At 42.0% G+C, this 13,860-nt stretch overlaps 1 protein-coding gene across 1 annotated transcript in view; it reads right to left on the bottom strand.

Annotated features, from left to right (window-relative positions):
- Positions 1-5,521: 5,521 nt before the first annotated feature.
- Positions 5,522-13,860, bottom strand: part of T265_05691 (hypothetical protein) — a gene marked incomplete at both ends in the record, with an annotated part of 120,436 nt that continues 112,097 nt past the window's right edge. Inside the window, 3 exons of the mRNA XM_009170760.1 lie at positions 5,522-5,813; positions 7,310-7,381; positions 12,071-12,263. Of these exons, the coding sequence (XP_009169024.1) occupies positions 5,763-5,813; positions 7,310-7,381; positions 12,071-12,263 (316 nt within the window). The remainder of the gene's footprint in view (positions 5,814-7,309; positions 7,382-12,070; positions 12,264-13,860) is intronic.

Raw genomic sequence — 13,860 nt, 5'->3', positions numbered from 1 at the left:
CGCATGGCGGATCCACCTTTTCTTTCCGGCTTGGACGTCGTATAAGACGTTTCCACGGCGCCGCAGGATGCATGCAGGCTGCCAGGTTGTCCGATTGTTTCCAAAATCCAATGCAAGTACTGAGTCACCAACACGGAACTTCCTTTTGCGTGCACCATGATGTTGATTGAATTGGTGTTCCTTCTTCTGATTTCTGACTTCTAATTTTGGTCGTTTAGGGATCATCAAATCCAGTGTTGTTCTCAAGCGCCTTCCCATGAGGATTTCAGACGGTGGTTTGCCGTCAGGAGAATTTGGGTTCGGAGTTCATAGAAATACATAAAAAAATATATATATAAAATACATAAAAAATACATAATTCATAAAAATACATAAAAAATTTGTGTGGAACCAGAAATCACGTGAAAGGTTTAAAATCAGGGCTACACTTTAGAGAAATAAAAATAAGAGAAATGGGGCTAAATGAGGGTCAGGTCAATGGGTCACGGAATTAGGTAAGTGACGTCATTTTCAGACAGGCTTGTATGACCGGGTTTTTCGCAGGCCAGTTGAAGTTCAGAAGTCGCACGCGTTTCTTTTGGACGCAGAGTTGTGGATCCAGCGGTTGGATTCCAATCGCCTCTGAGGTCGATAGTAGTCTGGATCGTACAAGTCGTGATCGGTTCAGAAGTACCCGGTATACGATGGGTTCGCTCTTTGCCGATGACATGAGCGGTGAAAACGACCGTCTCAATCATCTGAGGGTAAATCGATATTGCCGCCCATTCCCAAAGAAGGTGCTTGCGATGAGTTTACCAATCACAGAAGAAGTAACTTCAAACCATTCGCAAACAAACTATGTATCGCTCATTCTATGTTGTCTTACGAAGGCGCGTACAGACGTGAACCGAGTACTGCAAGCAGGACTCCCGACGGGAAGGGTTGTGTAGATCACATCTTCACACTCCGTCTGGTGTTAAAAGACGACATGCATACAGATGCCATGTAATCTTGGTGTTCTTCGCATTTAAGAGTGCGTTCGATACTGTCGACCAGTTAGTTCATTTCAACACGCTTGCATACCGCCCCAGACGTTTGTGAGTATCAGGCGCTGTTTGTATTCACATAACTGCGGGCGAGTGGGACTGTACTGGAAGTTTTCCAAAACGTTCCTAGAAGCACTGGTGTGCTATAATAATGGTCACTTTCCATTTTTTTTAATTTTGCCACTGGCGAGATAATGGGGTGAACGTGGAATATTCTCTGTATTCAGATCTAGCCGAGAAAGAACACTGTTGACCTAGACTTCGCAGGCGGCATTGTTAACAATTTCGGAAAAGTGGAAGGAGCACAAGTGTTATTGAAATCTGATATTTGACTCAAACCGACAAGACGTAAATTCACACTGTGGGACGTACAGTCATTAAACGTGTCTTTGAGGATTCAAAGAATGACTTTAGAGTTTGTGGAACTCTATACGTATCTTGGAAGTTGTATTATCTTTAAATTTCACAACCTATGTAATCAAAAAGCGTATCGCCGGGCTACAAAGAATGGATGAATCAGAGAGAAATGGGATTTTACTGTAGTAAGGTTGAGAGACTTGGCCAATACAGGCGGGTACTTTGCCATTTCTTCATATCTTTGACCACTGATCCCTCAGAACCATAACTAGCGTGAGTTGTAATCAAACAGCTCATAATGATGCGACAAGAACAAAAGGGAAAAACTTGACTTAAAAAATGCGTCCAACACAGCGAGCTATGCGGTTGGGCCGTGTTACACATGTCGAGTTACTACCTACTGTGGCGAGTGCTGTTTTCCGTGCCTAACTTGATGTGGTGGAAGCCTGGAGGCAGAAAGGAACGAAGGGTGGTACGAAAACTTTGGTTGCTGTCTGCCCTCCAGGATAGGGTTCACATGACCTTTATTGTGGTTGGTCGGAGATATTGAACGATATGGTACTCAAGCAATGTCAGTGGCATTCAAGCTGGAAGTTTCCATCCATCCTGCCTAAGTGAACACTGAAGGCGTGGGCTCCAGTTGTGCTGTAAACTAACCCTATTTCTCACTTCCTGTCCCACTTTATCCTTGTTTTCATTGTTAAACAATGTTCGCGTTGCTGTCAGTGATGACGACAATGAGTTTTTAGAATTGAAATAGTTCGCATACCCGGTTTGCGCAGGCTGCGTACGAAACCGTGTCTGCATCAAGCCTGCGTAAGATTTTCATGTGATGGCGTCGAATTTCAAATGGGAGTTTCCACTCACCACATTTGCCACGGAGTTCAAAAGGTGCTTCCTAAGTGAAAACCCATGGCTTCCTTGTCAAGGATTAATTAATGTGTTTGGGTACCCATTTTAAGCACCAACGGAGGGAATTTTATCTTTCCGTTGAGTTTTTGGTCATGAACCAAAAAATTATCCTCACAGGATTTATACCACGAAATAAAGATAACTCCACTGACAGAGTCACGGCAGAACTCCCGAATGGTGGTACTGAGTGAAGTTCACTCTGATTTTACGCATTCTTCTGGTTGATCCAAATTTGAAGACAAGGGGTCCCAATAACTTGATTTAACTTTGTTGGTGACCCCCAGAGCCTCCTGCTGTTTATGCATGGGCTGAGGTAATTCAGCTCTCCGTTCCTATCATCCGAATGTTAAGACTTCTTTGAATGTGCAACATACCTTTGTGCGAATAGGCCTTCAATTTAGCCAGGAACGACGATTCGTCGACTGGAGTGCCGACGACGAAGGTAAACAAAAGTGATGTGGGACAGGCTATTTCAGTTTGTACGTATGGATTTTGTGTTGACCATAAAAAAGAAGGAATGATCATCTGATGTTAAATGAAGATCTCCAGAATTCTGATGGAGACCCAACATGAAAATCTCCTCAATACTACTACGTACACCAGGGTCACATGGTCATTCGTCAGGAAGATCAGATTCATGTAAACAATCCCAAAATGCCCGAAACTTAGTGAGACCCTCAAACCTCACTAAAATAGTAGTAAAGAAGGCGGCAAGCATCTGGGTCAGAAAAGTCAGCTGCTGACTGGAGGCTTAAGCGGTCAATCAGTTCAGCAACGGCTGAAGATGATGAGTATATACCTAAAGCCGATTGGGCAGCCTGGATTCAAGGTCAAAAGTGCTCTCTGGATACCGCGATGCTCCTGTCATTTTTGCACTCGCTCGTTCACAAAGACGCTTTTGTGCTCTTTTTAGTAAGCCTTTTTCTGACATTAAGGCACTGGAGCGGGGCCAGATGTAGTTACAACGGTACTAATAAGATGCAGTCTTTTACGCGTCAGATACGCTGCTGGCAATACGAAATTCTGCATTAAATGTGTGCATAAAGTCCCTATCACCCCATAGCCGGAATATGCACAGCCATGGTTACCTACAGTTGTTGAACATTGTGGATTACTGATAAAAGGCTTCTATGCATTAATCCTAGTCGATTCATAACATAAGCAAACCGGAGTTTCCATCACTAAGTCGATATCGAACGGGCTTATAATGAATGTAATGAAGTAAGTTTCAGCCGCGTAGGGTTTCCGCAGGTCCTGTCACCAGACAGCGCTATTTCATTTCATTCCAGCAAAACGAAACTGTGGTTGTATGCAGTGGAATTTTAACCGTCTGGTAACATCACCTGGCTGAAGCCCCTCCAGTGAAGCTACCAAAATCTGGTAGGAGAGTTAAAATGTGCCATGAAATTTACCAGTTAACAGACAAATTTGTGGATAATTTCCCGCTTCAATACAGTAACACTGCACAGGCGCAACTAAACAAATATCTTCATCATTAAACCTCAAACACTTTGCGCTTCATTGCAGTGTTTGTTTGTCTACTTGTTTGTCTGTTTGTTTGTCTCCTGGGGTCAGCCTTCAGATCAGCCAGCACTGCAATTAAAAGTCCTTATTTATCTCGCCATATGGTTGATTCAGCGGGCAAGCACTTGAATTGATTTTCTCTCACAGGACAAAGTTTATAAAGCTCACGCTCAGGATTCACCCCACCGGCGTATTTAATCAAATTGTTTTCTTCTTACTTTAGCTAAAGTGAATTATTGGTATCACCCAATGAACAAATATTTCGAACCTCGAGTTCGTCCTGTTATGGGGTCGGGGCAAACTACGCTGAAAGCCACGAAGCAATGTACAGTTGTTTCATTCTTACTGAAGAACTCGGAGTTTCACGAATTATGCATTGCCGATGATTCCCAATAAGGACGAAGCAACTGTACAGTGCTCCCCTGATTTTCAGCATAGATTGGTTTGATTGACAGGACGAAATCTTAATCGAGGATGAATGTTGATCATCGCTCGTTCCCTAATGAACACAGCTTGCGGACGAAAGGTCGAATATTTCATCTTCCACACTGAAATACAACTTCAATGGCGAATGAATCCTCAGTTGGATGAAACCTAGAACAGAGTTTTGAAAAATAGCTTAACGACGCTGCTGTATGTGGCAATAACTGAAGATTTATTCACAACATTATGAGCCTGTTATCGTCATGAAGAGACGATCGGTCAAACACTCATGAGATTTGGTTGCTGTTCAAGGATTGGATTCAGCTGTTCCATCGACAGCATTATGATGGTATATGACCCTCGTTGCCACCAGCAGATGCATTGGGTTGCTTCGTATCTGTTTTGGTCACTGACCAGGACGGAGAGAATGCAGACAGTTACGTGCACTGGATATGCATTGAACTGGGTTATGAACCGAAGCAAAAGACCATGACAAAGAGGTCAGTGGGAGCAGGTGATAACGTAGAGAACAGACACTGCCAACTGAGTGTCGCGTGCAACGCGTGATGTAGTCAACAGGATTCGCTGATCCGTGTTTTTACAGATGCATGTTCACACGCGTCTTTCTTTTCAAAATACAGAGCCGTCGGAAAAAAATCACTAAAAGCAGATAAAGTCTACTGCTTAAGGAGGTGGGCTAAGAGTATATCGCTTAGTCACTTGCAGAATAAAGCGTGAGACTCCGTTCTGATAAGAATTTATAAGCGTAGCGTCCAATTATGTCTACCACAACAGAACTTGGCTGGTAAATTTGAGACATGAATCCCAGGTCGGCAAGTGTGCATTAAAAGATTAAACTGAATTGTCCAGTATAAATACAAAAAGGTAGATCGAAGATTCGTTATGAAGTCAAACTATTTTTTATCACAGATCCCTAGAAGGGCCTGATGAAATTCGTGTAATTTATTGGGAATTCAATATTTTTTGTAGTCAACTGCAAATAGGCGTGACTAGGATCATTTATAATCCGAATGTAATGGAATTTTCAAATGGTTACGGTATGTGACCTCTTGGAAGAATAGCGAGCACGAGTATCTCTTACTCTGTTGGTTCCATCTGAGACCCCATTCCCCTCAATCATATTCAAAGGTTCACAGCTACTTACCTCAACAGAGGTATCATCGATGTATAACTTGTTGATATTTTCACAAATCTTATTCTGATTACAGTATTCATGCTCTACCACCGATAAATATATGTCGTGGGAAGAGAATGCACACGGAAGAGACAAAGTTTCGTGAAGTACGCAAGAGACTGGTTGGAATAAATAGCAGTGTTTTCAGATTAGGAACGAAAACCGAAAATTCGCCACCGCAAGACCACAAGAACAACACCAAAAGAGTTATTTGTGGATTGTCTATGAGTCACGGCTTTGACTTTGAAGATGACATTCGTTGGGGCGAACCTGGCTGTGCTATTCAAAATTTTGAAAATTTGCAAGGTTGGGATATGCCAATCCATTCAGGTTATCCAGGATGAAATCGGATTGATATGAATCTCTCCAAATGTGTCCTGAAAGTGAGAAAAAAGGCACCATGCAGGTGACAACGCTTTTTACTTACCTAGGACGCCCTAAAAAGGAGCTCGATTAGAAATATCTGGTGGCAAAAACAGAGCAAAAGAACGCTTGCACTGTGCTCAAGTGCTTTTAATATTCCGCACATGTGGCTCTCAGTGGTTGCAAACACACCAGGACCGAATTAGAGGCAACTTTGCACCTCGCTGTTCGTGGTAAAACTAACAAAAATATTGCAGTCAAGTTTCAGCTAGTGAACAGCATTGCACCGATTCCCAGAAAACACTGTGGTCACACACAGAGATCCCATCAGTGGACAAGCCGCGTGTGGGGGAAAATACTTCTTTAGATGAGCAAGTGACACCCCACATGCTTGAGTCTTTCAAATTTTGTGTCCGAGCTACTAGAACATTGAAGAAATATCCAATCTCAGGGGCGCAACATTAAAAAGAATTGGCCACCACTTGGAGAGGCAGCCTTTGTGCAGCACACTGAGTTGAAGAGTATCATAAACAAGAGGTCCTCTTGAGTCTCCCGTGAAAACCAAATTGATTTGCAAATGAGTGTGTTTGTAGAAAACAATGAATTGTTTTTGGGTAAACTCAAGCATGTTGTGTGTAATGAGACTCACGGTCACATTCTGTTACTAAACTTGGCCTTCCCACACTCACTCATTAATGCCTTTAGTTTTGTTAATGATACCTAGGAAGAGTTAATAGAACGCGTACACTTTGATGCAGAGCCTCATAGCTTGACTCAAGGATCCATACTGTATGCCTTCACCGGTAAAATCCTAGATGGAAAGTCTCTGTGGATGACTTATTACGGGGAACTACTGAGATCACTGCGGATTTGCTTAATATAAGGTCCTAGATGACAGATTCAATCAGATTACCTGCTATCCATCAAGTCGCCCCCAGCTTAAAAACTGGTAAAGGATTCTGTCAGCACTCACCTAGTGTCGTCGATCAAATAGTCAGTGCAAGTGGATACATTTTTCCGGATGTTGTGATACAAAAAGTGGTACTGAATGAAGGGTATTAGCAGCCCTGGTGGGAGTAATCGAATGTGAGGAACGTTGGACATAGTTTCATATGCTATTCGATGCTGGTATCAAAATACTGCCTGAAATCTAGGGAGCATAGCTTGCTCACTTATCTGCCCATACAACAATCAGATGAGTCGCATAAACCTCCCTCTAATCATGACAGCAAGACAGGGCATATGGTTGATATGATGGGCGCTGTTTTTTTGCTAACGGTGGAATTGCTCACCTGACTCATTTCTTGTCTGCTGCAACCAACGCATCCGGTCACAAGCATCTTGAAGTCTCGCTTGTGGGGCATTCAGTTCATTCAAAAAAACCATTGACAAAATCTCAAGAAAACTAAAACGTGTTAGCTTAGGACAGATTTCGTGGTAGTTAGGAGATTTAAGAGCTGGACGGTGGCTCACCAGTTGCGAAACACTGAATACTTGTGAACGTACTTACGCTTTTAAGGGTATTCGACAGGCGATTTGTCAGTCGGACTTCTTTGGTCGCTTGTTCCGCCCAATACGAGATCTGAAAACAACATACAACAATTTTGAATCGAAGGAGTTGCGGCAGCCGGAGGAAGCCAAACCGTATTTTGTAAGTTAATCCATTGTCAAAGCAGCTTCGTGAAGTTTTCCAAGTAAATTTGAATTTATTTATTGTGATTCCGAAGAGCTTGCTCGGGATTATGAACCCAAACATTCAGTCACGCCTATAGTGAACAGGTGAAAAACGCTCTGAAGTGCGTTCAATAAAACGCACTTTATGCAAACTGCACTGTTGTGTATTCGTAATGCACTACTCATAAGGTTGCTGGAAATTCTTCGACAGCCCAATACCGATTTCGCCCTTCTTGGGGCTCATCAGGTGGGCGCAGTCCCCGAGTTTCCGTCAACCTCATGTTCTACGGGGATTATCGTATATTGCTTTTCCAGAAGTATAACGCACCCACCGGAGCTAATTGTTTACCACAAACTGGTGCAGGGTTCACAAAGTTATATTTGTGGAATGGGAGCTGGAAACATAATTCGAAAACGTTGTACAGCTGCGTACTCATCGTAGAGAAGGATTTAAATCAAACTGATTGTTTGACTGGTGCTTTGTTGGACACAGATTAAAACTATTTGGAATTTGTATTCATGTGAATCTCGTTTAAACGTTCCACTCCTGTCCTGGTGCAGTTGTTTTGGTTGTAAGCGATTGCAGGATTTGTGGAATAAACAACCACATCATTATCGGTTTTTATTATGTTATTTTTATTTTTTATTATGTTGTATTTATTTTTTTATTATTTTATATTTATATATAATGTATATCGTATTAATACTGTTTTAACTAGTCCACACCGAAGATTGGAAGCAACAGACCTCAATTTTCTCCCGCTATAGCTCATGAGCAATACACATCCTTAGCCCCATCGGACACTCAAGCCCTTATAAATGGTATGCGAGTCACCAATTTCGTAGTGAACGGTGAACATGCGTGACTCGAAGCGCCTGAATAAGCGAACCCACTTACCCTTGGGCGACTTGCCTGTTTACCCTGTCGGTGGCGGCTCAGTCAGTTCGTTGACCATCCTTTGAAGGCTCCACAGTAAATGGTGCTGTGGCCACGTGAAATCTGCAGGGTGAACCATATGTCGTCGCAAAAAAGTTGCTTGAGAGTGGAGGAGCCGAATTCCCTATTCCGGCGTAGTCGATTACGACTCAACCAACCCAAACTTAGTTATATAAATGAGGGTGGTTTTTGTTTGGTTATATTACACAATTATTATAGCCGGCCTCTGGGTTTATGTTCGTCCACCTTCAAGAGGGTTTTTCTAATAATCACTCGTGTGGATGATGAATGGCGATGACTAATTTTCCTTGCCTGCCGACTTTACTGCAAAATTCCCCCGCAAGAATCAGGGACATACGGAGCTTATTACAAATATGTTCACATTTGGTACATACATAAACCTCGTCAGGAATCTCAGTAACACGGGCTAAAACTACTCACTTGTAGAACTCTAATAAATGTTGCTTTCATTGCTAACCTTAAATATCCTCATGGATAAAGTCCATAATAGGGGTAGGTGAACCGGTTGCACTGGATTCCTAGGTCGTCGTCCATTTTAATGCCCACGAATCAATAACCTTTATCACACTAAAAGCAATCCCATGAAAATATCGCTTGTGCCTCAGGTATTCTGTTGTTGTTGTTGTTGTTGTTGTTGTTGTTGTTGTTGTTGTTGTTGTTTTGCGTCTCATTTACGACGATACCATTCTGAACACTTTGCTGGGGTATCACAATGACTATTGTATTGATCGTCGTTGGGCCACATGTCCAGACAAGCGTGATCAGCTGGGCGACTGAGTGTGAATCTAAAGGCCAGATCAACCAGCGAAGCGAAAATAATCGGTATCTTTTCCGAACAATATCGCTTTTTGCAGCGACATATCAGTACTGATAGTGTAGCCACGATTGGTCCATGAAATGATTGAGGTGGACTGTTGCGACGACCACTGGTCACTCATGAAACATGCGGGCTATGTGGATAATAATATCCGATTCTAGTAAATACATCCACAACTGGTCAGTTATGTCACCACGCTACGTCGGACATGTCTGGTCGCATTCAGGCAACCAAGTTCACCTTAACCGCAGTTGCTTTGTTAAGATGAGAAAAATACTTTATGTTACAGGAAGAATTCATGAGGTTAGAAGCTTAAACGTGGGCGCTTGTCCCGACGATAAAATGTTGCGCTCATGTAGGATGAAGAGCATGACGTAATCCCGTATCTACTCCCAAGGTAACAAATCCTGATGCAGCTTGCCTTATCTGCGTGAAGTACCATGAAAGATGAAGGCGTAAAGGATACCAGCTAAGAAATGATTTTGACAAAATAATTTCCCCTACTCTGGACTAAAATAGCTACCGATTAGGTTATTGTCAACAAAATAGTGACAGTTCAGAAAATACGTAGTAGAAACAACGTAGTAGGATCCTCAGCCGCTGTTCTGGTTATCGATAATTTTAATAGGAAATCTTTCCATTGAGTAACCTCGTTATATTGTTGAACTCGCCTTCAGAAAGTGTCAGCAAAAGCAGAAGTGACTGTATAAAAACTAAACTATAAAGTACACGCTGGTAGTGCAGATACACAGGACGACCTTCTGATATAACCGGGGGAAAGACTATACAGGAAAGCTTTATTCGTGAGTGCGTTGATCTATTTATGACAGTGATCATTTTTTTATAACAAACACATGATTAAAATCCGGAGGGCATATTGGTGTTAACCTTCCCTATGTGGCTACCTCGTCGAAAACTTGATCCAATGCTTCCATATTTTGTAGTTTTTTATGGTTATCAGTTTTGCTTGTCTACGCGCCACCTCTACCCCATCCGCTGTAATTCCACCTCCGGGAATTGCCTGTATGATGCAATTCCCTAAACTTACCGTGTATTTAACCTATGGCTTTTTATTTCAGCCAGTGTTTTTTGCCTAAAAGTGACATTACTCAGACGGGAGCCCTCAGAACAAAGTAAATGTAAATTCGTACTCTACCCGGGAAAAATGCTACATGGAGTATTGATAGTGCTTAAATGGTCCGGGAGATGCTCAACGCTAGGTAGAACAGTCGGAATAAAAACAGGAGAATTTTATGGAGGTAGCTAACGACGCAGTGGTCCCAAAAATGGAATTCAGAGTCATTTATTCCACCAGAATTAGCACAGCAAGATAGCACTGATAATGTCGATGAAGCATTAGGAACGTAGTACTCCTTTAGTCGCATTAGATGAATTTATACCAACAGGCCTTGAAGATAGGTTGTGCTTATCGGTTGTTCATCCTTAATTCGTCAAAAATGTTTAAACCAATAACATGACCTGGTCACATATTTATGCGTGAAATGCACCGGTTCTGAAAGCAAAACTACGAAAGTTTTGTCTGTAAAAGCTTAGTCGTATAATTATACTCTGGCTGTCATACTTATTGAGGGAAGCCCCGCAAGACACGAAAATCTTTCCGAAAAGCTTGCCTTAGTGGATGGCATCCATAATTGGGAACTTGCGCATGGTAACAAACAGGCAGTTATATTTCAATGGCTCCGGTTGAGGTTTAAAGGTACTGTGATCCCTTTTTGCAACGGTCTTTGGAGGAAGAACATAGCAGAAAGGCGCCTTGTGATTTAACATGTATAGCTGGAACATAAGACAAACCGTCATTCCGTAATTGATAAATCAACGATTTGCTGCTGATCCCATCCATAATAAACTACACAAAGCTTTAGTGCAGTATTCTTGATTCTTTGGGTTTCTCGTGAGAAATTCAATGACCCTGATATACAGCGAATTCGGTTGCATGACCTTTAAAATACTTGATAACTCGGTGCAATACTGGGGTTCCCGATCTTGTCAGAATATAATTGTCACTGTTCGTGCAGAAGCGTCATACTGAGCATCTCAGTAGATTACAGGGTACTGCTTGTGTGTCGGTACGGGTAACGGTGCCCGTTTGCCAGCCGAGTGAACGGGTTCAGGTGTTCCAAGAGAGATGAACAAGACCATGCAAACACTCACGTTACTCGAAGATGGCTGAATACATGCAGCTTATCGAGGAGCCGCAGTGAAAGAATTCATATATAGATGCATTGTGTCAAATCCTGAGATGACGGCTTGGTTCAACTCATTTTATAAAGCAATCAAGTCTCAGCCACTTAGACGATTCATTTAAATGGATTGAAAATGAGAGGAAATGCCACACATTTATCTGTGAGACAGGCAATAACAAAGATCAAAGTTGCACCGAAAGCTTTCAGTCCGTTGAACCTGTGTGGTGGATTTATTTTGCTCCTCTGTCGGACCAGCCAGTGAGACTTCATTTGAGTGTGCTAGAACATGGGTTTATTGCAGGACAACAGCACAGATAACTTCTCATTTCTGCAGACAGGATAATGTCCTAAAGATAATAAAATAATCGGTTGAAGCATGACTGAAACCGTCGGCGGATCGCTCAACGCCTTTTCAATGTCTAGTACCATAGCAGCCAATAATAAGTGTGACGCGCGGAGATTTTGACCCTTGGTGAGAAGGCTTCACTGTCTAGTATTCTCTTGATGTTTCTCACCAGCAGATGATGAAGAATAAAATTTGCTTAACCAAAGACCTCGTCTTCATTACCTTATCTCTCCTGCCATTAAAGGATTCAGTGCATAAAGCCAGTCGTGCACATCAGATCCACCGTCGGCCAGAGTTTGGATGAGGAACGTGTGCTGCTGTGTAACCAGAGTGAACATGTTGTACCGGGATGAAACCAGCTCGGTTGGAGACAATTTTGTCTCTACCGATGTATTTTTAGATAAAGTGCCTTGATGTCCGTTGAGTGACTGGGGCGACAAGTCCGATGCAAAGGCAACATTGATACTACAAAGTGTAAAGGAGTAGAAAGGCTGCAGTTAAATACTGTTCTAAGCCATTTATTACCACTAAATATTTTACTATGGTCTATCGAGGCGTCCCATAAAGTAATTCAAACGACCATAAAGAGCTTACATTTCTTTGTTGCTGCCGAGCAAAACATAAACATTCAGGTGACGGCATATCAGCAGGATGAAAATCAAACTGGACGAAATTACTTGTGACTCCGTGGGTATAATGATGAATGCACGTGTAACAGTCGCGTGACTTCTCGGGCACTGACTAAATGGTCGGATAAATGTGGCTGCCGAAGTACTGATTGGATTCTATTTTCGGGGCTTGAATACCCAACTAATCCCAATGCACAGAAGAACTTCATGCAGCGATCTTGCTAGCAGGGTAGGAGTGAAAAAAGGTACCGCATTTACTAGCAAGGTTGCGTAGCAAAAAGCATCGTCTTCAGAATCTTCAGAGACTAGAAGCAACTGGTAGATATACGAAGCTCTTAAGGATCGGAACTAACGCGAATGGTCCAAAAATTCCCTAGATATGTAAACGTCGTTTTCTAAAGAGTGAAACAAACAGGTACCTTCTCATACCGTGGACTTCCTTTGGAATTCTTTTGTGTCAGACAAACATGTCTAAGATGCACAGAAAGCTGCTTCTCCAATTTCTCTCAATCGGACACATGCTTCTTACTGAGGTGTGTTTGGAGCGATCTGTGACCTATCAAATGCTTCGGGGTTTCGTATGATTCAACGGCCACGGCTGATGCTCAAAAAAGGCGGATCTATGAACCGAAATCCCAATTTTACACTATCATGTATGTTAGTTTTTCAGTTGGTCACCCTTGCAAACCTACTGCAGTGAAAAAAAATAATTCGTGAAATAATTATGAGGCCGCATACCTTTTTACTATGATTCAGCCAACAAAGCATGAGGCGTCTGTCATTTTTTTAAGAAATGCGAAAGTATTAATTTTCAACCAGCAATTATTTGAGGGTAAATACCTCAAAATATACATGATACCTCAAGCCCATGCTTTACACTGATAATACTGCGTGCGGTAGTCGCGAAAACCTTCATGCGATCAGCATAAGCTTCATTCCCTTATTAGTAACGCTGGGTGCGTCCTGAAAACCATTCAACTTCCTAGTGGACCCATATATCAGGAGTGATCAGAGGCACATAGGAAATCTTAATATTGCTTACATAGCAATATTATGATGTTAAGACATTAAGCCACTTTTTCCCCAAGACGCTTTATCCGCGTATGGTATACGAAGTCACTTTAAGGTAGGAACGGAAGAACACTCGAAATCCTCAAGTAAATTAATGATTAATTAATTAATAATTAATTAATTAGTAATAATGACATGAACTAGAATCTTCAGTTTATCCTTGTTTTTGTTACACTGAATGTTAATGTTAATTCATTTATAGACGTGCCACTTCTCGCCATCATTTTTGCTGGCAGCTGCCTTAATTGTAATGACAGTCATTTATTTGATTGCGTTCGGTTTACCTGAGTCTCTCTCAGTGCAACTCAGTATAACGCAATATAATCCAAAAGCTTAATCAAATGACTGCTCACGCTACTTTT

Source organism: Opisthorchis viverrini (assembly GCF_000715545.1).
Source record: "Opisthorchis viverrini unplaced genomic scaffold opera_v5_108, whole genome shotgun sequence".
Lineage (NCBI taxonomy): Eukaryota > Metazoa > Platyhelminthes > Trematoda > Opisthorchiida > Opisthorchiidae > Opisthorchis > Opisthorchis viverrini.
The sequence above is the reverse complement of the archived record's forward strand: the minus strand, read 5'-3'. Positions and strand labels throughout refer to the sequence as shown.